This window comes from Podarcis vaucheri, assembly GCF_965113315.1.
Source record: "Podarcis vaucheri genome assembly, chromosome: 17".
In the NCBI taxonomy this organism is placed as follows: domain Eukaryota; kingdom Metazoa; phylum Chordata; class Lepidosauria; order Squamata; family Lacertidae; genus Podarcis; species Podarcis vaucheri.
The window spans coordinates 38357551-38379921 of NC_138755.1; the positions used below are offsets into that span (position 1 = coordinate 38357551).

The following is a 22371-nucleotide window of genomic DNA, read 5'->3' on the forward strand; positions in this document are numbered from 1 at the left end:
CCTTGACAGGAATAGCAGTCAGTCTGGAAACATACGACTGCATGGAACCATTCAAGAAAGGAGAAAGCAGTACAGTCAAACCTCGGTTATTGAACGTAATCCGTTCCGGAAGCCCGTTCGGCTTCCGAAATGTTCTACAACCGAGGCGCGGCTTCCGATTGGCTGCAAGAGCTTCCTGCACTCAAGTGGAAGCCGCGTCAGATGTTCGGCTTCTGAAAAGCGTCCTAACGCTGGAGCATTTACTTCTGGGTTTTCGGCAATCAGGAGGCGAAACATTCCAAAAAGGAGCCGTTCAGGAGCCGAGGTTTGACTGTATCTCCCAAACAGAAAAGTTGCATGTCAGGAAGGAAGCTGGGCTAGAATTCTTCCCCCATCATCCTATTTTTCTGTGTGAATGGATTTTTTTTCTATGGAAAGCCATTCCCCCAAGTGCTACCTGAAGTGATACAGTTCAGAAACTTCTTCACCTGCGATTTATTAGTGTCTTTAAGGGGTCTTGAAGAAGAGGGCCCAAAATACCTGGTATCACCGTAGGGATATCTTTGGAGGAGCAGCCCTCAAATCACACATCTGAGAAGCCCCCCACCGAAAGGGGTTCCAAAGCAGGTCCTGAGTTCTAATCCTGTACAGGCGTGTGGCCTCTCCTTTTGCTTTCCAGTCAGCTGGCTTGCTTTTTAAATGCTCGGCATTATATTTCAGCTGCTTCGGAGGGAGAAGTCACATATTTTTCTCTCTCTCTCTTTAATTTCCATTTAGCCAATCCCTTGGGCATTCTCATCGCTAACTTGCTGTCACCTGCGCTTGTACAGGGAGGAAAAGATATCCCTTTAATGGTAAATGAAAGCTAATCAATTTTTGTATTCTGCACCGCTTATATATCCTTGGCAGATGAGTTAAGCCATTTTTCCTCCTCCTCCTGCTTTCTACAGCTTGGAGTGTACACAGGGCCTGCTGTCTTTGCCTGTGCCTTAGCCACATTGGGTGTTCGTGACAAGGTCCCGCCAACGCCGCCGTCAGCAAGCGCTAGCCACTCCAGTTCACCATCATTCTTCAGGGGCTTGAAGATGGTATGTTGCAAGCAAAGCAGAATTGTTAACTCAGATAAAGGTACAACGAATGCTACGCGCCTCTATAGGACAGAAAGAAAGAAACTGTTGTGTCATATTAGATCAGTATTTCCCAGTCTTTTCCTGACCATGGCCCACTTCCGACCTTGTTTCCTTTCATGGGCATAGCCAAGGGGGCAGCTGTCAACCAAATAAGTAAAAATCAATACAGTGGTACCTCTAAATGCGAACGGGATCCGTTCCGGAGCCCCGTTCGCATCTAGAAGCAAACGTAACCCGTGTCCGCGTGTCTGTGCATTCGCAGGTCACGTTTTGGCGCTTCTGTGCATGCGCGTGACATCAGTTTGAGCGTCTGCGCATGCACAAGCGGTGAAACCCAGACGTAATGCGCTCCATTACTTCCGGGTTGCTGCAGAGCGCAACTTGAACGCTCTCATCCCGAAGCATATTCAACCCGAGGTATGACTGTACAAATCTGAGGTTCTGCCCCCCTAACAAAAATTCTGGCTATGCCTATGCCCGCCCCCATCTATCAGCAGGGGGCCGGTCCACTGTCCCTCAGACCTTGTGGGGGACCAGACTATATTTTTGTGGGGAATCAACGAATTCCTATGCCCCACAAATAACCCAGAGACACATTTTAAATAAAAGGACACATTCTACTCATGTAGAAACACGCTGATTCCCGGACAGTCTACGGGCCGGATTTAGAAGGCGATTCGGCCGGATCCAGTCCCCAGGCCTTAGTTTGCCTACCCAGTCTCTATCCCAAGCTATCTGAACGTATCTCTCGTTTGACAAAAGTCTAAGGTTTCCAGCAGACCTGTCAGTTACACTGGAAAACAAGTTGCAAGTTTTAGCAGACTCTGTATAAATGTGTATACCAGCTTGCTGGTGCTCATTCTGCTGCCCCCCCCCCCTGACAACTCATGCCTTGTCTTCCGTTTTTAGCTCCTGCGAAATACATCTTACATCATCCTGGCCCTTTCCTTCGCGACAGGGATAGCAATATTCACCTGCTTCAGTGCTCTGTTGGAACAGATCCTGTGTGTCAATGGATATTCAAATGTAGGTTGCTCCAGATTTCATCTGTGGCTTTTTGTTGTCTTGCAAGCTCAAGGGAGGGCAGGTGGAGACGGGAGATCGAGAAAACAATCTGGGAGGGGACTGCAGGAATTCAGCTTCAGGCTATCACAGGGAGAAGTGGGAAGATGTGCAGAGACCGCGGCGGCTGGGGTGGGGCGTTTTTTGTGAAACTCTGCAGGGAGGTTTTCATCAGCGCTGCCTCCCCTACCTGGATACTCCAGCCATTGAACCTGGATGTTAAGCATGTTAAGCAGATGGTGTCCCACTGAACTGTAGTCCTTCCACAATAGGAATAGAAGACTCTACCTTAGACCAAGCCAGATTAGCTCTGCATTGTCTGCACACTGACTGGTAACTGCTGTCCAGGTTTCAGGCAGAGGACATTCCCAGCCATTCCTGGAGATGCCAGGGAGTGAACATTGGGTTCACAGAATCACAGCTTTGTAGAGTTGGAAGGGACCCCGGGGGGTCATCTAGTCCAACCCCCTGCAATGCAGGAATCTTTCACCCAGTGCTTTTTTTTCTTAAAAAAACCAAAACATGCTTAGGTGTACTCTCATTTTGACTCAAGAAAAGCACCATTTTCTAGTTCAAATTGGGAAAAATAAATACAGTAAATGCACAAAAGTACTAAGTAAATGGACAAAATGTAATAAGTGATCCGGGGAGATCCTTTGGTTCAAATAAATACAGGATCTGCCTGGTACTGTGAGTTGGGGGGGGGGATTGCCTTCATTTCTAGCCTTCAGTATGCTATCATTACAAATATTGGTAATTCAGCTTCTTTGAAAAAATACAACTAAAACTAATGCTAGCTGGATAAATATCAAGCAAATAAAAAATGTAGCTTTATTTTCTGTGCTTTAAAATGAAGCAATTTGGATCCCTTCATTACAGAGACCCTGTGTAGCGCCATCTTGTCTGGTACGATATAATTAACAACCAGATCAGAAGACTCTTGATTGCTTTCCAGTGAAGGAAGACAGGGTGGGGCGAGGGAAATATGCTGCACCTTATTCTTAGGAGCCATAATTATTGGGTTGACGCCAACTAAATTGCCATCAAAGTAGGCTCATTGAAATCTATGGGCACTGCTGTGGGTCTCCCAACAAAGTGGATCTGCTAGTGCAAGGTCTTTTGGCTGCGTGGTGGCTTTTCCTTGCCTTCTCCTCTCCACTATGTGCATCTCCTTTATCTGCTTTTGGGGCTCCTCAACTTTCTGGAGAAGGTTTGGGAAGGGTTTGGGAGGAGGAGCAGGATGGGAGTGGAAGTCCTTGCAGTTGTGGATCTACTTTCTCCAACTCCACTCCCTGGTTTCAATGGGTTTGCTCTTCGCTGGAGTCTGCCATATCATCTAATCAATCCCTCATGTACAGTTCTTTGCAGGTCTGAGCGGCGCCTTGTTCATTGTGTCCGGACTCATCGGGGCCTTCTGCCTCGGGCTGTACGTTGACCGGACAAAGAAATTCACAGAAGCTACCAAGGTCTTCCTCTGTCTAGCTGCGCTGGCTAGCATTGGATTTGCAGTGGTAAATGCCTTTAACGCTAGGTCTCTTAAATTGACATTATTGGGGGCGCACCCCACAATGGAGCTGAATTGCTGAAAGTCGGCTCTGCAGCCTCGTCGGTACTCAATTTAGACTCTCTTCATGCAGGTGTCTCAGCTGAGAAACCAGACCTATGCTTTGGCAACCATCAGCTCACTCTTCGGGTTCTTTGGATTTGCTATCTATCCTGTCGCCATGGAACTAGCGGTCGAATGTTCTTATCCCGTGGGGGAAGGATCCTCGTCAGGGCTGATTTTTGTGCTCAGGTAAGTAGCAGAGTCCCAGCTCCTGCCCACCTAGCAGTTCGAAAGCACCCCTAAGTGCAAGTAGATAAATAGGTACCGTTTATAGCGGGAAGGTAAACGGTGTTTCCGTGTGCTGCGCTGGTGCTGGCTTGCCAGAGCAGCTTCTTCACGCTGGCCACGTGACCCGGAAGTGTCTCCGGACAGCGCTGGCCCCCGGCCTCTTAAGTGAGATGGGCGCACAACCCTAGAGTCGGACACGACTGGCCCGTACGGGCAGGAGTACCTTTACCTTTTAAGTAGCAGAATCAGGACACCCGATTTCTTCTGTACTATGCGCTGCGTAGTTGTAGTGGTAATATGCAGATTCTTTCCAAAAGCTTGCCAGGCCAAGGTTAAAGAAGAACTGGAGCAGGGAAGGGAAAATTCAGAACCAGGCATCAGTTGCAGCTGTCCAGGTCTCTCTTGTGTGGCCCATGGGATTCTCCCCAGGCCACTGCCAGGAGCTGGAATTGGGCAGGTCAGCAATAAAACACCCAGTGTCAGTGAACTCTTTATTTACAGAAACCAAAACAACGCAGTCCTAGTGGTCACAGCAACTCTTCCCAGTAGTCTTGCCCCAATGAGGCAGCTCCGCCTTCCCACCACTCTCTAAGGCCCCTCCCCTGCTTCCTAAAGCTCTGCCTTCTTGTCTCTCTTTGCTCCGCCCTCTTCATTCCTCTCCATGTACTGGGAGACCAGGGGGAGGGAGCTGGCTGCAACAGGAAGGGGAGGCTCCCTGGCTTCTTCAGCAGCCTGCCTCATCTCGTGTCTCCTGGCCCCGCTCCTCTCCTGCCTCTGATTCTGAACTGCTCTCTGCCACAGCCTCTTCCTGCTCACTAAACCCTGCTGCCTCTTCAGCTTCCGACACCACCTTCTCCCAGTCTGCTCCCTCTGACCGCTCGTTGTCATTGCACCACCACTCCACTGGCTCTGAACCTTCTTCCCCTGGGGGTTCCCCAGTTGGGGTCTCCCACCGCTCGTCTGCATCCAGCCTCACCATGACATCACACTCTCTTCAGTCCTACGCTTGAGGGTTTATGCCTGGCTGAAATGTGCCTCTGAACTCTCATAATACCTCTTGGTTGCCTGAATAAAGGATGTGTGTGTGTAGAAATTAGCCAACAGTACAATTCCTTGTTCTACCTACTCTTGCCTCTGGCATGTGCTCCCCCAGGTGGCTGCCCAGATGACAATTTGGTCCCCGTCCTGCAAAAGGTTCCCCGACCCTAAACATCACTAATTACTTCCAAGTCAGGGAAGACGTGGCCACAGTCTTCAGATCTCTGAAGGTCTTTTCAGGCCAAAGGTGGAGCAGACTCCATCTCTGTTGCTCCAGAGGGCAGGACCAGAACTAGTGGGTGGAAATTGCAAGGAGACCGATTCTGGCTAAACATTAAGGAGAAACGTTCTAACAGTGGAACTGGCTGCCTTAAGAGGTGAGAGACTCACCTTCGCTGCAGAGGCCAGATAGCCATCTTTCAGGGATGCTGCGGTTGCATCCTGCATTGCAGACCATGCCTTGTGTGCATTGTTTCCTCCAGGTTTCCCTCCATGATTCTATGCTATATGGGCTTATTGTGAGAGGGACTTCATGCACATGCAGGTATTGGCGATTCTGTGCCATTGAGACACCTTTTCCAGAGCGGCAGGGCTGTATCAACAGGGTGCTGGGCTTCCAGTGGTTTCAATGCACAGATAACACGGCAACACACGACCTCATTCAAGTAATGCCGGTTTCAAGAAAACAGACTGGTTAGGTAGCAGTTGGGAAGGCTGCAGGGAAAGCTCCTTTTCCGCAGGAGGCTGAATTAGCATCGGCTCCTTCAGAGGCAGCCGGATTTCCTAACGTCTTCAGCACCTGCTCCTTTGCACAGCTGGCAAGTTTGCAGTGGCGTTTCCTGTGATGCAATTCCCCATATATGGGCAAGGGGAACCACATGGCAAGTACAGGATGTGAAGGGAAAGCTTCAGACAGCTTTCCTGTAGGGCCATCGCTGGACTCAGAAATAGTAGAGGACGCTGGGTGGGGAGGAGAATCGCCACAGTACGGTTGTATCTGGCTGGCTGGCATATCTCCTACCAAGACTTGATGGGGCATCTACTCAAAGTACAGTGGCAGCTCGGTTTTTGATCGTGTCGGAAGCTGAACGTTTCGGCTTTTGAACGCCAAAAACAAGGAAGTAACTGCTTTGGTTTTGGGAACTTTTTGGAAGCCAAACATGCCATGCGGCTTTCGTATTGAGTTTTCCGGACTTAAATGCTTCCAGAAATGCATGCTTCGGTTTTCAAACGTTTCAGAAGTCAAACAGTCTTCTGGAACGGATTACGTTCGAAAACCGAGGTACCACTATACACAGAGGGTGGCAATTCAGCCAAATCCTCCCCAGAGCTGAGCTTATTTAACTCATTTTTTAAAAATAGGGCTCTCCATGCATGGGGAAATCAGCCGCTCAAACCAAAGTTTAAGCTTCTAATCATTTCAAGGCTTTTCAGACTGCAGAAACAGAACATCGAAGCGGAGCATTCTTGAATCCTCTGGTGTTGCCCCTTCTCTCGAAGAAGCGGGAATGGTTTTGAACTCCTCTCTTCCCTTTATTCCTGCATATCAGGGGGTTGGACGAGATGACCCGTGGGACCCTCCCAACACTACCACCCTATGATTCTAAGTCACGCCCATTCCCTTCAGCGGGTCTAGTCTGCGCAGGACTAGCACGGAGTGCCACCCAAAATGTCTGCTCTAGACATAAAAGTGAATCTTGACTGTTACAGACAATATATTCCCCCCTCCCCCGTGCACACAAAAAAGAGCCAGACTTGGACATGGGGTGTGGGTGTGACATAACCATGAAAAGGAGACCTGCATGATGGACTGTTTTTGTTTCCACAGCCAACTTCTAGGTGTTGTGTTAATGCTTTTGCTGCAAAGCCTGGCTGTGGAAAAGAAAGATGCCCCATTTTCTACTTGCACCTCAGCCATCGGCAAAGCACTAGACTGGTCAAGTAAGTTTTTGTTATGTGTTTATTTTATGCATTATAAATATATCCTCTCTCTTCTCACATACACACACACCTGTGGAGGTTTCCTTCAGGGGTGAATATCAGCTGCAAGGGGGCAGGGAGGCAGTTGGTTGAGGCACAGCAATGGCAGTAGAGGTCTCTTTCCCTGACCTGCTCCCTTCCCTGCCTTGGTGTGGGTACAGTGGTACCTCAGGTTAAGTACTTAATTCGTTCCGGAGGTCCGTTCTTAACCTGAAACTGTTCTTAACCTGAAGTACCACTTTAGCTAATGGGGCCTCCTGCTGCCGCTACGCCGCTGCTGCACGGTTTCTGTTCTCATCCTGAAGCAAAGTTCTTAACCTGAAGCACTATTTCTGAGTTAGCAGAGTCTGTAACCTGAAGTGTCTGTAACCCAAGGTACCACTGTACTGAGGTTCTGCAAATAAGGAGTCCCCCAGCTTCTTAGGCTGGAGGAACCACCAGTCAAGGGCCTCTCTATCCGGCCCTCAAGACTCGCCCCTGGACACATACTCCAGCAGCCCTGCTTCACTATACTTGCTTTTGCCTGGCAAAAATGTGACCGTGAACTCTGAAAATGTCTTTCCTGCCCAGATGGTAAGGAGAGTTTGGGCGCCAACTGCACAAGAGTAAATTCACATTTGTCACTCACCCACCAGATTGTCAACAAGGTCTCAGACCGAAGAGGGTTCCCCACCCTGGGTTTACACTGTGTGATTTTTGAGATGCAGTTATTTTAGTTGCTCTTAAGGTCTTATATGTATTTTGAGGCCCTCCTCTCTTTCCGTCTCTGCATAGCAGCAACTGGGATTTTGTCTCGCAGCACTGAGAGACTGCATTCTCCATCACATGGTGGTCTGAATCACGGAGCCTCTTGGGCTTGCCGATCGGAAGGTTGGCGGTTTGAATCCCCGTGATGCGAGTGAGCTCCCGTTGCTCTGTCCCAGCTCCTGCCAACCCAACAGTTCAAAAGCATGCCAGTGCAAGTAGATAAATAGGCACCACTGCGGCGGGAAGGTAAATGGTGTTTCCATGCACTCTGGCTCAGGACCCGGAAAAGCTGTCCGTGGACAAATGCCGCCTCCCTCAGCCTGAAAGCAGAGATGAGCACCATGCCCCATAGTCAAATTTGACTGGACTTACGATCTTCCAGGGGTCCTTTCTTCAAAGTGCATAATGGCTGATTTTAGTTGGTCATACATTCTAGTAGATTTAAGATTGAATTTTCAAAATGAACAGAAATTAACGAATAAGTTTGGGTAGCTGGTCTATAGTTACTGATGCTGACCTAACTTACTGTGCAATCCTAGCAGTTACTCCCAGGTAAGTGGGTTCAGGATTGCAGCTGGAGTTCATAAACTGATCTTGTAATTCTCATATATTTTTAAGCTGCTGGGTTTCATTCTCAATACCTCTGTAGAAATATCCTCTCTTTCTTATCACAGCTTCAACCCTAATGATGGCTGGAATCTGCAGTCTGGCAGCATGTTTCTTTGTGGCTGCCTTTCACACTAATTACAGGAGGATCTTTGCAGAAGTATCTCACGACTTCTCCGTCAACAAATCAGAAGAGGATGTTGCAGTAACAGCAGAAAAATGAACTGCTTCTAGCTGAAATCTGGACTAACCCAAGTGCCTCTAAGACTTTTGAGACCCCAAGTGCCACAGCTGCACAGTAAGTTACAAGTCTTTGGGAACTGACTGGAGCAAAAGATGATGGTTATCTTAACAGGAAGCTTCTCACAAGTACAGCCCAAATACCCTGCAGCAGTTGGAGAGTGTCTTTTTGAAGACAGAATGCAAGAAGAGTCTACCCCCATTAAAAGACAATTTAATCCTTAGTGATGGTGCTGAAATGTGTAAGTGTCTGAGACTCACTAAGAGTGGCTATTTTGATTCTTCCAGTGTGTTACACTCCAAGGGCAATTCAATGGATTAAGCATATTTATACCAACCTGAATTCTGTGAAAAAAGATGGGAATGCAAATGTTCTGTAACAATTCATTTTCAAAATAAAAAAATTCCTTCCAGTAGCACCTTTAAGACCAACTAAGTTAGTTCTTGGTATGAGCTTTCGTGTGCATGCACACTTCTTCAGATATGCATATCTGAAGAAGTGTGCATGCACATGAAAGCTCATACCAAGAACTAACTTAGTTGGTCTTAAAGGTGCTACTGGAAGGAATTCATTTTCAGTATCTCCCATTGTTGGGCAACAGCATATTTCCTTTCGATGAAACTTTGTTTGAAAAGTGATCTATAAATGTTTAAATTAAATAAATTATGTTTCTGACGGTGAGGCTGCGAGTGGCATTGCTTATGTAACAAAGAAAGCATCAACCATGCACAAGAAGGAAGTACCAGCAGACTCTGGAGAAATTTGCGAAAGGATGCAAAATCTTTGGGGGGAAACGCAAGGGGGGAATCTCCCCACCCTATGAAGGCTGAATGTGCTTAGTAACTTTGTAGTGTTGATTTTTTTAGGGTGTGTGTGATGGCCTGGGATTCGGACTCGGAGGCTGAACCTGAGGAGTTCCAGCCTGCACAGGAGTCCCCGCCTCCAGAACCAGCTGAGCCGGGGCTGGGGCCTGAGCCTGAAGGGTCCTCACCTGTGCTGGATCCTCAGGTGCAGGCACCAGCTGAGTCTGCTCTGGCTCCTGAGGTGATGGAGGACCCATTGCCTGCAGGTGCTCCACTCTCAGCCCCGTCAGGGGATGCTTAGGTTGCCTCTGGGTCTGGTAACCCTCCAGCCTCTCCTGAGCTGCAGAGGCTCAGGGCAGAGAGGCGGAGGGAACTAAGTTCCCGCAGGAGGAGTGCTCGCCTCCAGGCCAGGAGAGGCGAGGCACCTGTGGACCGGGACCGCCCTATGCCTCGGGGCAGATAAAAGCCAGCCAGCCCCAGTCCCAGGTTCCGGGAGCAACGTTGTTGGTAGCCTGTTCCTGCCTGCACTCTGTCCTGCTCTTCTGCCAGAGTTCCTGACCTCACCTGACTCCCTGCCTTGGACCCAGCTACAGCTTTGGCGGACAGCCTCCATACCACACCATCGACCTCAAACTGGACTCAGACCTTGCCTCTCGGTAGCCCCCAGGACCAGCACAGGGGGGGGGGTACAGAATGGGTGAGAGAGATGTGCAAAGCCTCCCTTACAGACAACCTGGCAAATAAACTGACGTTATCAAGTTATTACACCATAGGGAACAGAGACACATTCACCTGCTTACACATAGCGATGCTAGTTATTTGTGGACTAAGCTGGAACAGTTTCTTACACACTCGAAGTGCCCCAAGGCATACACAAGCCTTCTTGTTGCCACAAAACACAACAGGGCCAGTTTATTCAGGGCTCAACAGAAATTAGCAGTTATATTTGTCACAGACAAATTCTAATCAGATGGTCAATACTCACAAAGCAATCGATACAGAATTTCAAATCAGTGCAAAAATATACATACAATCAAAATGAAACCAAACACAAATACGTAGCAAAAATATACACAGAATCTCTCTACGAATATAGTATATACTCTGAAGACAAACTGATATTTAAATAAAAAAGAAAGAGCACACCATATAAATAATTCTTTTACAGTCATTGCGTGTCAGGACTGATCATTCAAAGGCAAGAAGAAGGGGTTTACAAGGCAGACATCTAGAAACTAGCACACAATAAAAACCCTGTTTAAGACAGAAGAACAAGTAAACAAATATGATGTGCATTTCTAGCTTCTGTTTAGGCACACAATGTGGAAACGGTTCACCTAACGGTTATAATTTTACAATTACTCTTGAGTGAATTATTAAGCACACAGATTGCAAAGAGCAAGAACTACACAATAGGCAAACTATTGCAGGTGGTAAATTTTGCATTGTGGCATAATCAGGGGTGCTTTTAAAGCTATTCACTACTAAACTTTGCTCAGCTTATTTAAATGGGTCTCAAACTTTCTCACACAGTGTTTCTCAGGTTGATTTTTTAAAAACCCAGGCCCACTTCTAAGCTTACCGCACTTTCAAAGCTATCTCTTTGGCTGGTGAGCACACACAACCTCGCACACATCAGGACATGTACTTAGCCCACTGTGGGATCTGTGGACTGAGCCATTAATTCAGCGCTAGCATTAGAGAAGTCCTACAACACGGAACCTCCAGGTCTTCCATTGGAGGAAGCAGGAAGGAGGGAAGCTCAGCGGCCAGAAGATCTCTTATCTACAGTTTGCAGGGTTAGCAAAGGTAGTTTGGGTGGCTGCAAAGCTCAGTCTCTGCTGCCAAGACAAAAATGTGTCTGGCTTTTCCACAGCTGAGCCTAATACCTCCCTGCAACTTTCCCCGCCATCACCGAAGAGGAAAAGGGGGTAACTCCAGAGTATGAGAACCACTGCATCTGCTACCAAAGTGAGTAAATGTTTTACAGTTCAAGATGAGCCACAGCACCGAACATATGTGCACAGCATATATCTAGACTTCAAATACCCGACCGCACTGGAATAAAATTGATGTATTTGTAGTGTAGATGTGGCCTGAAGTTTGCAGTTCTACTAGATTATAGTTCCTATTCAGCCTTTATTGAACACGAACAAGAATGTATCTAGACATCTTCCCTTAGTTACAAAGAAATGAGCAAAACGATTTACAACGGATACTAATTTTTGCATTTAACGTTTGCCAAATTAAGTTTCTCTCAGCTCATTTCTAACACATTATATATACTGTTGCTATTATGGGAAACAGAGCAGTCATGGGCTCCAAAAGCACAAAATTGTGCCTGTCCTTTGTTTGTATAGATTTGGCCAGAATTGGTAGAAAGTGAATAAATTCTAACAAGGCCACATCAGAACAATCTGGTTTAAACAAATTATTGGAAAATTGAACAAACAGGATCATCAAGAGGTGACAAAACACGAAGAATTTGCACATTATACTCATAGCAGTGGTCTTCGAACTGTGCTGTGGAGGTTAAACCTAAGATTCCTTGCAAGCTGATCAGAGATTCTCTTTGGTGAGATAATACACAATGGTGAACAAGCTCCCCTGAAAGACAGCTTGCCCGCCAGAATTAATTGTGCAGTGCAATTCTGTATGGGGTGTTCTAGGGCACATTCATTATTTGTACTATACAACTCTGAAACTTTTACCAGGCTGGGCCAGTTTGAAAATCGCTGACTGAGAAAAATGAGCACAGCTCAATGCAGACATATATGGAAATTTTAAGCTAAGCAGCTGTTCCAAGTTCTCTCAACTGTAGATATGCAAGAAGGACCAAGCATGATTTACATAAAATGATTCATGCAATCCACCTCATAACACATTCCCTGCTGAAAAGGACCAGATTTATACAAACCAAATTTCACTTTCCATATAGGAAATAATGCACACAGTTAGCACATGCAATCACTGTGATCGACACACATGTATTTTAGTATGTCTCTGGACCTCAACTGTCCCAGATTAGGGTTTCCAATCATGTGTGTCTTACACAGGGAAATATGCATGTGTGCTTGTCATATACAATTGCATCTACATGGGAAATTAAAATTCCCTGCTTGGAAGCCATATTTGTGTATGTAGTTTGGCATGTACTGAAATGTTACAAGAAAATGCAGCATTAAAGGGACCTATAAACATACTTTTTATTAAGCCTGATGGGAAGGGGCAGAACCCTGAAAATAGGTTCTTAGTTGTTTACAGAATGAATATCTGAATTATCATTTACATCAACGCTACTATAATTGCATAGAAAACCTTCCTTATAAATTATCTTCAGAAAATATAAACCTTCTTAAAAATATTCTAATTCAATATTTGTGTCAACACAAACTTCTCATCCTGGTCTTCAAAAGATTTTTTTTTTAAAAACAAAAAGCCGCCCACAGCTTTTGAAGGGTTCTACTTAAGAGGTTGTGTCAAGAAAGGCAATTAATACCATTAACTGTCATAAGCAAGTAGACAGACAAGCCTTCCAGTGGAAGCAGTGCATCGATATGGAAGCTTACAATCAACAGTCACCATCTTGTAAACATTAAATTTGCTAACCTAACTGCATTAAATTATGCTACTGTAAGCAATGCAAAGATTCGCTTTACATTCAACGCAGAACTATAGGAAGTTAAAACCATAACGAATGCAGCACCTGTTCCAGTATAACCCAATTCACAACCTAGTCAGTCTGAAGTACATGGATTTCAGCTACACATTTTGTTGGAAGACCTCCCTAACTTAAGACAGACAGACAGACAGGCAGGCAGGCAGACAGAGGCTTTGCGGCTGCATGTGATCGAGAACTGGATCTAAGCAATGAGGCTGGGTTGTTTTTAAATCCCTATTTTGTTTCCTCACTCATAATCACCTCCCAAAGCTCCCATGGGGGAGCATCAAAAGGCTTCCCCCCAACATGACCCATAGCAGCTTTGGGACAAATTTCAAGTGAGAAAACATTGCAAGCAATAATATAACTAAACCTTCCCTAGCGCCACGCAGACCCAATTTGGGGGAGACTAGCTGCTCTGAATCTTACACAACTGTTAGAATATCTGGCTATGGATCTTTAACATAAGATGATTTTGGGATGTAGTGCTTCGGCTCAGTGTGGCTGTAGATAAAGGGCAGACAGAATCGTCACAGTAATTTGTTCCCATGGAACTGAACAGGGCTAAATTTACATAAGAGGTTTGGGAATGACTTAAGTTCTGCTCAGCTCAGGAAGAGAAAGGATCTTTGTACACATTTGATCCAATGCACAGTAGATCCAGTGTGCTGCCCCAATGTCACAAAAAGACAGAGCTCAATCTGCAAACACCCAAGCTACAAGATCTGTATACCACAAAATTGGAGAGCACAATGTGCTACAGTCCAATACACATTGAGCTGTGTGTGCCTTGGTCCCAATGCAAGCGCTGAAAGCTAACACTGTCCGTCGGACAGAATGTCTGTATAGGGTTTTACTTTACAAATCTTTAACATGCAGTTTATATCTGAGGTTAAAAGTGAACTTTCAGTTAATTTATTAGTAGCCTGCTCTATTCCTCTCCTGAATCTCTGAGTGGGCAACAGGAGGGGGGGGAGAGAGGGGGGGTAGTTAAATAGGCATAAATGAATATACTGGAATTACAAAACTGAATTTCCTGTGGTGTACTTCAGACACGACCTCAATTCTAAAATGCACTTGTACAAAAAGGGCTTTGTATTAAGCTATACCAAATATAATGCAATTTCTCTTACAATTACAAGTGCAAAACAAAGGTAGCATGTAAACAATGGATGCAGGTCCTGATTTTATTTTTAAAGAGTATTGGCTGAAATCACTAAAGCGGTTGATTTCAAAGATCCCTGCATGAAGACAGATTACAGCACTACATTTTTGTCAATGCTGACCTAAGCTTGGACATGAAGATGAGCGCTTTGTACAGTGAGAAAAGCTGCGCTAGTGGTAATAGGGGGGTTTTGTCCTGGAAAGTTGGACCATGCATTTACTTCATAATGTATATAATGGTACACACACACACATTGATTTTAGAAACTCCACATCTCTGCACACCTGACTGTGGACTTGTGCATCACATACAAAAACAATGTGTTAATTAGCCACAATCCTGACTCCTGACTCCAATACAGATTAAATGCTAGGTTCATGCAAACCATGGTTTGCAAATCAGAAGCATGTGCTCTCTCCTCAAAACTCTCCCCCGCTTCCTCCACTGCCTTCCTGGAGTTCACTTTGGTTGCCTTACATTTGTGTCAAACCAGCCATGGTTCCCTTGTAGACTAGAAGCTGAAATATGCTTGCAAACCAGGATTACCTCTGTGTTTACTGTGCACCATCACAAACCATGGTTATGCAAAGCCATAGTTAATGCAAGGAAGAGGGAGGAACTGCAAGTTTCTGCAACCCATGCTTTGCAGGGAGCTAATGGTACATCTGTACCAGGCCAGAGTCAAGTGAGAAACAGGCATGAAAATAACAGTGATGCAGCCTACTATTAGGAAAACTTGGTCCCCATGACAAATCACACCATCACAACTGGAAGCTTCAATGGTTTCAGGAGAAATGATAGAAACTGGCAGGAAATCCATTCCATCTCCAAAAAGACCCTAAATATCTCCCTGGTTTCAAAATTAATTTTCCATGGGCTGTTGTTAGAAAAGCATCATTAATCTTTGGATCCCTGTCCATTACCTTAAAAAAACCTGCAAAAAGCCATGGTCTACAAGTGGAGAAAGGCTTACAGACAAACTATCGCTGAAATAGTCCTGTGAACGTACTCAATTACAATATTGTTAGGATGACATGTCACTTGGATTAAATATATGTGAGGAATGCAGTAAAAATGCAGTGGATAAGATTACATTCTGGGAAGAGCACTCTTTGCTGTGCCCGATGAGCTGTCTCACAATACATCTCCCCCAGACCGCTAATGAGACATTGTTCCTTAGTTCACATGAAGTGGAGAAACTGAAATGCCAACAATAAGTTCTAGTTCCCAAACACAAAAACCAGATGCACAAGTACTGCTTGGTGTGCCAACTTTAGCTTGTTTTGGGGCACATAGTTCACATATGAAGGGTTGAGTTGGACCAAAGACAAAACAAGCTGCCACTTGACTTCAAAGTAATCTCTCTTGGGTTGGACTTAGACTTTGTGCTGGAGATGTACTTCTCCTAGTGCACAACTTTACTCTAGCCAAGCAGCTGTGCAAACCAGTACTAAATTGCACAATATTTGTGCACGACAAGAACCAGTCACTTGCTGCAGCTACTTTCTGCCAACAAACTCATAGCATGCTACTGCCATTTATATCACAATCTAAGGGATTTATTTGGGGAAACATACACTCTTCATAAATAGCATATTGCACTGTGCTATTTCACTAATCAGCAGTGAAAATCAACAATATGATAAACCAAGGTTGGAACAGTTTATGCTTTCAGGGAGAAACTATAAATAACTAAATACAGAGCTTGGTAACAAAAGAGGTACTGTGAGATAGCTCAAGGCTTTGAGCATATTCAGTGAAATTTGATGGTCCCTCCCCAGCCATATGACAAACTGCATCATCCGAAATGAAACTCCCTTTAGTCTTAAAAGCAGTATTTCATGGGGGTAGTTGCCATTCAAGAAAAATAAGCCCCCTTGAATACTTCTATTCTACCTGCACAATATTTTATACCTAGAAGGATTGAACAAGATGAAAAGGTCTTAAATGTCTATTCACATTCATCTGTGTATCAAAGCTCAGAGTTTTTGCAAGGAAAGCACCTGCCAATGTTACAAGAAGGTCTACAAAATATGCAGCATTCCCCAGCTGAACTCTGGTCGGTGTGGAAGTACGTTTAAACTACAACGTGCTCTAACAATCTGGAAGACAAATAACATGTAACAAAGAAGCCACAGTGTTTTGTTTTGTTTTTGCTGTGCGGCGCACAGTGCATGAAGAGAGCCTTTGTGTAAACATAGTGCAAATCAGAAATGGACCCACAAGCAACACTGGAAGCTTTGTGCAGATAAAGCACTGGCAATGCGCGGAGTCTCACTGGGTGGGTGCAGTCTCGATGCCACCCTTCTCCCAGGAGACTCTTGCAGTGGTGACTGCCGCATCAAAGTGACAGTGCTCCAGCAGACATTCCTGCTGTGTAGGAAGAGTTGTTCTGCAGCAATTACGCATGCAATGAGACAGCTGCTCCCGGGAATACCTGCTGCAAACCAGAGCAACTTGCAGTTCCTTTAGGTTGCAAAGTGTCCCAGGCATGAATGCCTGGTGGAGCGGGAAAGGAGTTGCTCACTTTTACTGCTTTTCTGATGCTGTGCATGCCACCGTTTTCAAAAAAGCCATAGTTGTGCACAAAAGCTTGATATGTTCTCATTAACTACATACGAAATGGGGTATTAGAATAGATGACGAGTGCAGTCCTGCGGCTACCACAGCCCTCTCAGGTTGCTTCCAGATGGACAAAGGCAGCCTAAGAATATTTGTTGCAAAAGCATCTGAAAGACGCAATGTTGCATCTATAGGATTTTGACCCTGTTTGAGGGTACAGCTACTGCTTCTGCATTCAGGAGTAATGATATTCTCTCCATAATTAAATAAAGCTTGTATTGGTATTATCAGAAACAATGCTAAAGTCACCAGCTATCTTGCTTAATCTTCCTTCTGCGATTAGCATCCACAGAAAGATACTATCTTCGTTTGGACACAATGAAAAACTATTATTTATCTCCTCGTATCCATGCAGTGGCTGATCCCTGAAATGATAAATGATGGTTTTATCATTACAGGAATGAAGTGTAGCATAGTTGAGAGAAGATCGGAAGCCTTTACTTCCATTTTGGATTAACTAGTTTCACATCATGCCTAAGCTCTAAACGGTGGTCAATTTCAACTACGGTTTACTGAAACATGCCAGCTTCATAACTCATAAACCATAGTTTGTCCAGGTTCCGATATAACAACAAGTTACAATTAATCAAAACTGAAGTAGAAGCTTCTAATCTCCTCATGATAATACTGGAGAAGGAAGTGGGGGAGAGTGCAAGTCTGAGACTTTATGCGGCTTGTTCACGTAACCACAAACCATAGCTTAGCCTTATGTCTGAACAGAGTCTGCATTAACTTTTCCTTGTATGGTCAATATATTTATAGAGCAGGGAATGATTCCCTAGTTACAAGCAAAGACCTTTCTATGTAGCATTTTTATCTGCACAATCAGTACAGCCACATCTAGATCTAGTCACATAAGACACACTTTAAAGACAAACAAACATGTAGACCAGTTCATCAATAGAGAAGAAACTAAGGCATATTTCAACTTAGTGTATCAATACTTAACATAAATGAATGCTGATTTGTTTACTAAATTGTGCCATATTTACTGATTATTGGTTTGCCATTCATAGTCTCTTTGTATGTTAAAATAATTTAGGGAACGAAATTAGTATAATAATTTAGGGAATGAAATTAGAATTTAGGGAATGAAGTAAGAAAAATCTCAATATAGGGACCTGAACTATAAAAAAGAAACATACAGAGAGAGAGAGAGAGAGAGAGAGAGAGAGAAATGGAGAAAACCAGAAGCTTGTAGTGTATAGAAAAAGATTGTGCAGTATAAAAATAGATAAAATTATATTAGGTTTTTAGGGTTCACTGGCCATGTTCACACATTAAGCCATCGTTTGCCACTATGCATACATGTAGGAAGGAGCCACAAGAGTTATTGTGCTTCCTCTTCTCCCAAAACACCAGAAGAACTTCACCAGAGTTTAGTTTTCCTTTTCCTGAATGTCAGCCAGTCTTGCCTTTCTGGACAAGGGATTGTAGCTTAAAACAAAACTGGTTCATATAACAAGCAGAATCATGGTTTGCAGCTGGCTAGGTTTGAAACTGAGAACCACAATCCCTGGTCTGGATGATAAGGCGTTGTTTACCATTACATGTACAGCCATTGAGTAGTGTGGAAGTGTTCATGCAGGCAAATAAAAAAAGTAGTTAAATATCCGAGGCACAATCCATACAGAGCTATGCATGTGGGAGGTGATCCCCACTGCATTCAGCCAAGCCTGCCAGCTCTCTGCTGAGTGCATCTTTCCAATCAAGGGAGTGTTGAGTAATTTGTACTTTGCAAATTTGGGAAGGAGCTGCTGGATCTCTTTTATATGCAGTTTGGAAGAGCCTCCTTTAACTGGAATCTGCCAGGAACGTTGTAGTGAACCTTGGCATGATGGCAGCACACCTAGTGCAGCGGAAAATGGGATTGTGCCGCTGGAATGATATCCATTTGCTCCCAATCCTACTTAAAGCATTATTGCACGAGTAATCAGCAACATCACAAAAGTGACAATTTTATCCCTTCGCCATGTTTCCCTCTTGGGGAACGCCGGGGTAGCTTTAAAACTCTTTAAGTAGGTTTGAGGTGTTTTTTTAAGGGTTAAAAACTTATTTTATAAAAATAAGTGACTCCCAGGGAGAATAAGGCGAGGAAAACGTAGTATATAAAGAGCATGGCATAACGGGATCTCTGCTCTATTGGCTACGGGCATGAAGCAAAAACTGGTTAATGGTTTATGGAAAGGCTACCTAATGCGAACTTCTCCGACCAACATGAGATGCATAAACTAAATCTCATGTCGGCTACAGGATAGGCACTGTACAACAAACATGGAAATATAATTACAACAGGCTCTTGTGCAACCAATTCTTAACTTGGAACTGTACAAATACAGTTTTACAACAGGCAGATGCATCTCATCTATAGTAGGTGTGCTGCATTTGTTCTGTGGATATCATTTTCCATCAGCGTCCCACTTCATTGACCATCATGCTCTCAGATCTTGAGTCCTTTAAATTTCCTGATTTTTTCTGTTTCTGTTTTGATTTCTTTAACATATGAACCTGTAAGAAGTATGTTAAAAACAATCACCACAACACAACCTTCCTTGAAATACATCCTTATTCGAAAGAATTTTTTCTTAATGTCAACAAGCAGCTTTACACCCCATTTTCTTCTTTCCCATCTAGAGGTATTGGTAAAATACGTAACAAAAGGCTGCTAGAGTAGACTAGAGTTGAGATTTAAAGGTGGGCGTTTAATTGACATGGACTCTTTCAACATTTCAGAGCGTACATGCTAAGAAAACACCCCCATAGCACAGATGTTACTTATTTTTAATCCATCCATCTTTCTCAAGAGATAACGCAGTGCACCTTGGTGAACGGGATCTGGGCTGTGGGTTAGCCAACCCTACCTTAGACATTGCCCATTTTGGATGCAACATCAATTCTACAAGCCGAAATGTGCAAGAGCATTATGCTTGCACCAGTCAGCCCTTTCTGGCAGGCTAACAATAAAAACTTCCAGGGTGAATTAACTTAATGGAAAATTGTAATGGCCAGAATTGGAAGAAACCACAATTTAAAACCATGCCTGAAATTAGTTTTGGATCCTGGTTTGTTCTGATTCTGGTTCAGATGTAATGGGAAACTATGGTAAATTAAGCCAGGAAGACTTCCGTCACAGCATGCCAAGAAGGTAGGGAGGGAGAATGGGGCTGCAGGCACAAAGCTCATACAGCTTAACAAGCCAACATGGATTATGTCTGAGCTGGAATGATCTGAAAGATTGTTCTGAATATTTATGGTCCATAGTAGGGTGGTCCAATGCATGACCCAAGTACAGCAACATTTGACACAAACACACCCAACCCTTGTGCCACCTTCCAAAAGCCAACTAAGTGAGGCACTGGGCTTTAGAAAGGAAGTGTGAGGGTTGTGACGGGGTCCTAGAGTCCGTGTCTCCTTCCCAAAGCCTAGTTAGCGTTTTCCCAGCTTTGGGAAGGAGGTGGGAGGGCTGTACGTTAAAGGTAAAGGGACCCCTGACCATTAGGTCCAGTCGTGAACGACTCTGGGGTTGCGGCGCTCATCTCGCTTTATTGGCCGAGGGAGCCGGCGTACAGCTTCCGGGTCATGTGGCCAGCATGACTAAGCCGCTTCTGGCGAACCAGAGCAGCACACAGAAACGCTGTTTACCTTCCCGCCGGAGTGGTACCTATTTATCTACTTGCATTTTGACGTGCTTTCGAACTGCTAGGTTGGCAGGAGCAGGGACCGAGCAACGCGAGCTCACCCTGTTGCGGGGATTCGGACCACCAACCTTGTGATCGGCCATTCCCAGTCTCTGTGGTTTAACCCACAGAGCCACTCGTGTCTCGGGAGGGCTGTAGGACCCTGCTAAAGTCTTGCGCCTCCTCCTTAAAGCCCAGCACCTTGCTTAGCCAGCTTTGGGAAGGCAGTGCAAAGGTTTTAGGGGGGGGGGACAAATATTAGCCTCCCTCACTCCCCACTTGGCAAGGCAGTGTGCAGCCCACTTGGTATGAAAAGTTGGGCTGCCCTGGTCTATATGTATAGGGTGTATGCATTTTAATGCCTTATCTCTATAACACTCCCAACACAAAATGTTTATCAATACCTTTGGTCCTGCTGTAGAAATAATGATCTGGCCTGGTGGCTGGATCCAGGGCTCTCCATCAACTTGTACTGGGATTGGCTTCAGAAGCGTCAAGCGGAAGTAGGAGCCCTGGGCTATTCGGATGCCTGAACGTAGACCCCCCTGGACTTGACCCTATGTAAAACAATCAGAACGGCCCTTTCAAAATCAAATATCAATGTAAAGAGAAACCACAAACTTGTTTTACAAGGTAAAGTATTTATCAAACTTATAGCACGAGTGTACTAGATATTTACAATTCTGGAAATCTTTCCTAAATTTTTCTTCACATTAAACACTCCCAGAATTGTGACCAGAGAATGTATTTATTGGGGGGGGGGGAATGGTAAGGGAATACAGTGGAACCTTGGTTCTCAAACAGCTTAGTTGATGAACAAACGGCTCCCAAATGCCGAAAACCCGGAAGTAAGTGTTCCAGGTTTAGAATGCTTTCTGGAAGCCAAACATCTGATGTGGCTGTTGGCTATTGTTTCCAGGGTGCCTGCGCCAATCAGCAGCCATGCCTTGGTTTTCAAACATTTCAGGAGTTGAACGGACTTCCGGAATGGATTAAGTTTGAGAACCAAGGTTGCACTGTACTTTGATCACCAATACAGTTTATTTTTACAACCTGTCATTAGATATCAATTTAAATTTCATTTATGACTATGTCAAGTCAAACGGGGTGAAAATATTCTTACGATTGGCATCACATTGCCTTTATGAGTCAAAGGAAGATATTTTTAGACATAAGGTGCTAATGGTTCTGTTTGATTTAGCCAAATGCAATGACGTTTAACACTAGACTTACCATGTGAACAACTCCAGTGACACCAACTACTTCTAGTAAGCCATCGTCAATTCTTGGTTTTTCAAACCGATTATCGTTATCAGACCCCCAAAGATCGGCACCAGAACCCCAGCTGGACATAATACAAAATAACTGTAAGTTACAAATTTTTCAAAAGCAAGTACCTTGTTCTTTAATCAGTGCAGCGTAATATCCTCCTACAGAGAATTATTTTATAACATAACATAAAATAATTACATGAATATGTTCCCAAACCAGCAACCTTCATGCTTATAGTTCATACTTCTTACAGAAGCAATGACAGCAGAAGTATGAGGCCCATGTCTTCTACTCTCCAGAAGTGCAAAGAGTCACTTGTGTTTCTTTTGTTGACACTTCTTAAGTGGCCCTGTGAGCTGCCCTGACCCATAGCATTAAAAAGCTGGAGAGAGGGTGCAGGAAAGGAGATGCACCCACTGAAGTGAATGGAGCTGGGGATGGGAAACTCCTTAAACAACAGGGTGCCATCCAGATGTTGCTCCATCCACCCCAGCTAGAAGGACCAGTGGTCTGGAATGATGAGCGCTGCAGTCCAATAACATCTGGAAGGGACC

The 22371-nt window shown here is 44.7% G+C and overlaps 2 protein-coding genes across 2 annotated transcripts in view; one reads left to right on the top strand and one right to left on the bottom strand.

Moving 5' to 3' along the window:
• The window catches only part of SLC49A3 (solute carrier family 49 member 3), a 33862-nt gene extending 25224 nt beyond the window's left edge, over nucleotides 1–8638 (top strand). Inside the window, exons 4-10 of the mRNA XM_082205002.1 lie at nucleotides 757–833; nucleotides 930–1067; nucleotides 2019–2135; nucleotides 3530–3682; nucleotides 3809–3966; nucleotides 6872–6984; nucleotides 8445–8638. Coding sequence (XP_082061128.1) covers nucleotides 757–833; nucleotides 930–1067; nucleotides 2019–2135; nucleotides 3530–3682; nucleotides 3809–3966; nucleotides 6872–6984; nucleotides 8445–8599 — 911 coding nt within the window. The 3' untranslated portion in view covers nucleotides 8600–8638. The remainder of the gene's footprint in view (nucleotides 1–756; nucleotides 834–929; nucleotides 1068–2018; nucleotides 2136–3529; nucleotides 3683–3808; nucleotides 3967–6871; nucleotides 6985–8444) is intronic.
• A 1693-nt stretch (nucleotides 8639–10331) lies between these two features.
• Nucleotides 10332–22371, bottom strand: part of DGKQ (diacylglycerol kinase theta) — a gene marked incomplete at its 5' end in the record, with an annotated part of 75305 nt that continues 63265 nt past the window's right edge. Inside the window, 3 exons of the mRNA XM_082204674.1 lie at nucleotides 10332–19376; nucleotides 20950–21102; nucleotides 21779–21890. Of these exons, the coding sequence (XP_082060800.1) occupies nucleotides 19278–19376; nucleotides 20950–21102; nucleotides 21779–21890 (364 nt within the window). The 3' untranslated portion in view covers nucleotides 10332–19277. The remainder of the gene's footprint in view (nucleotides 19377–20949; nucleotides 21103–21778; nucleotides 21891–22371) is intronic.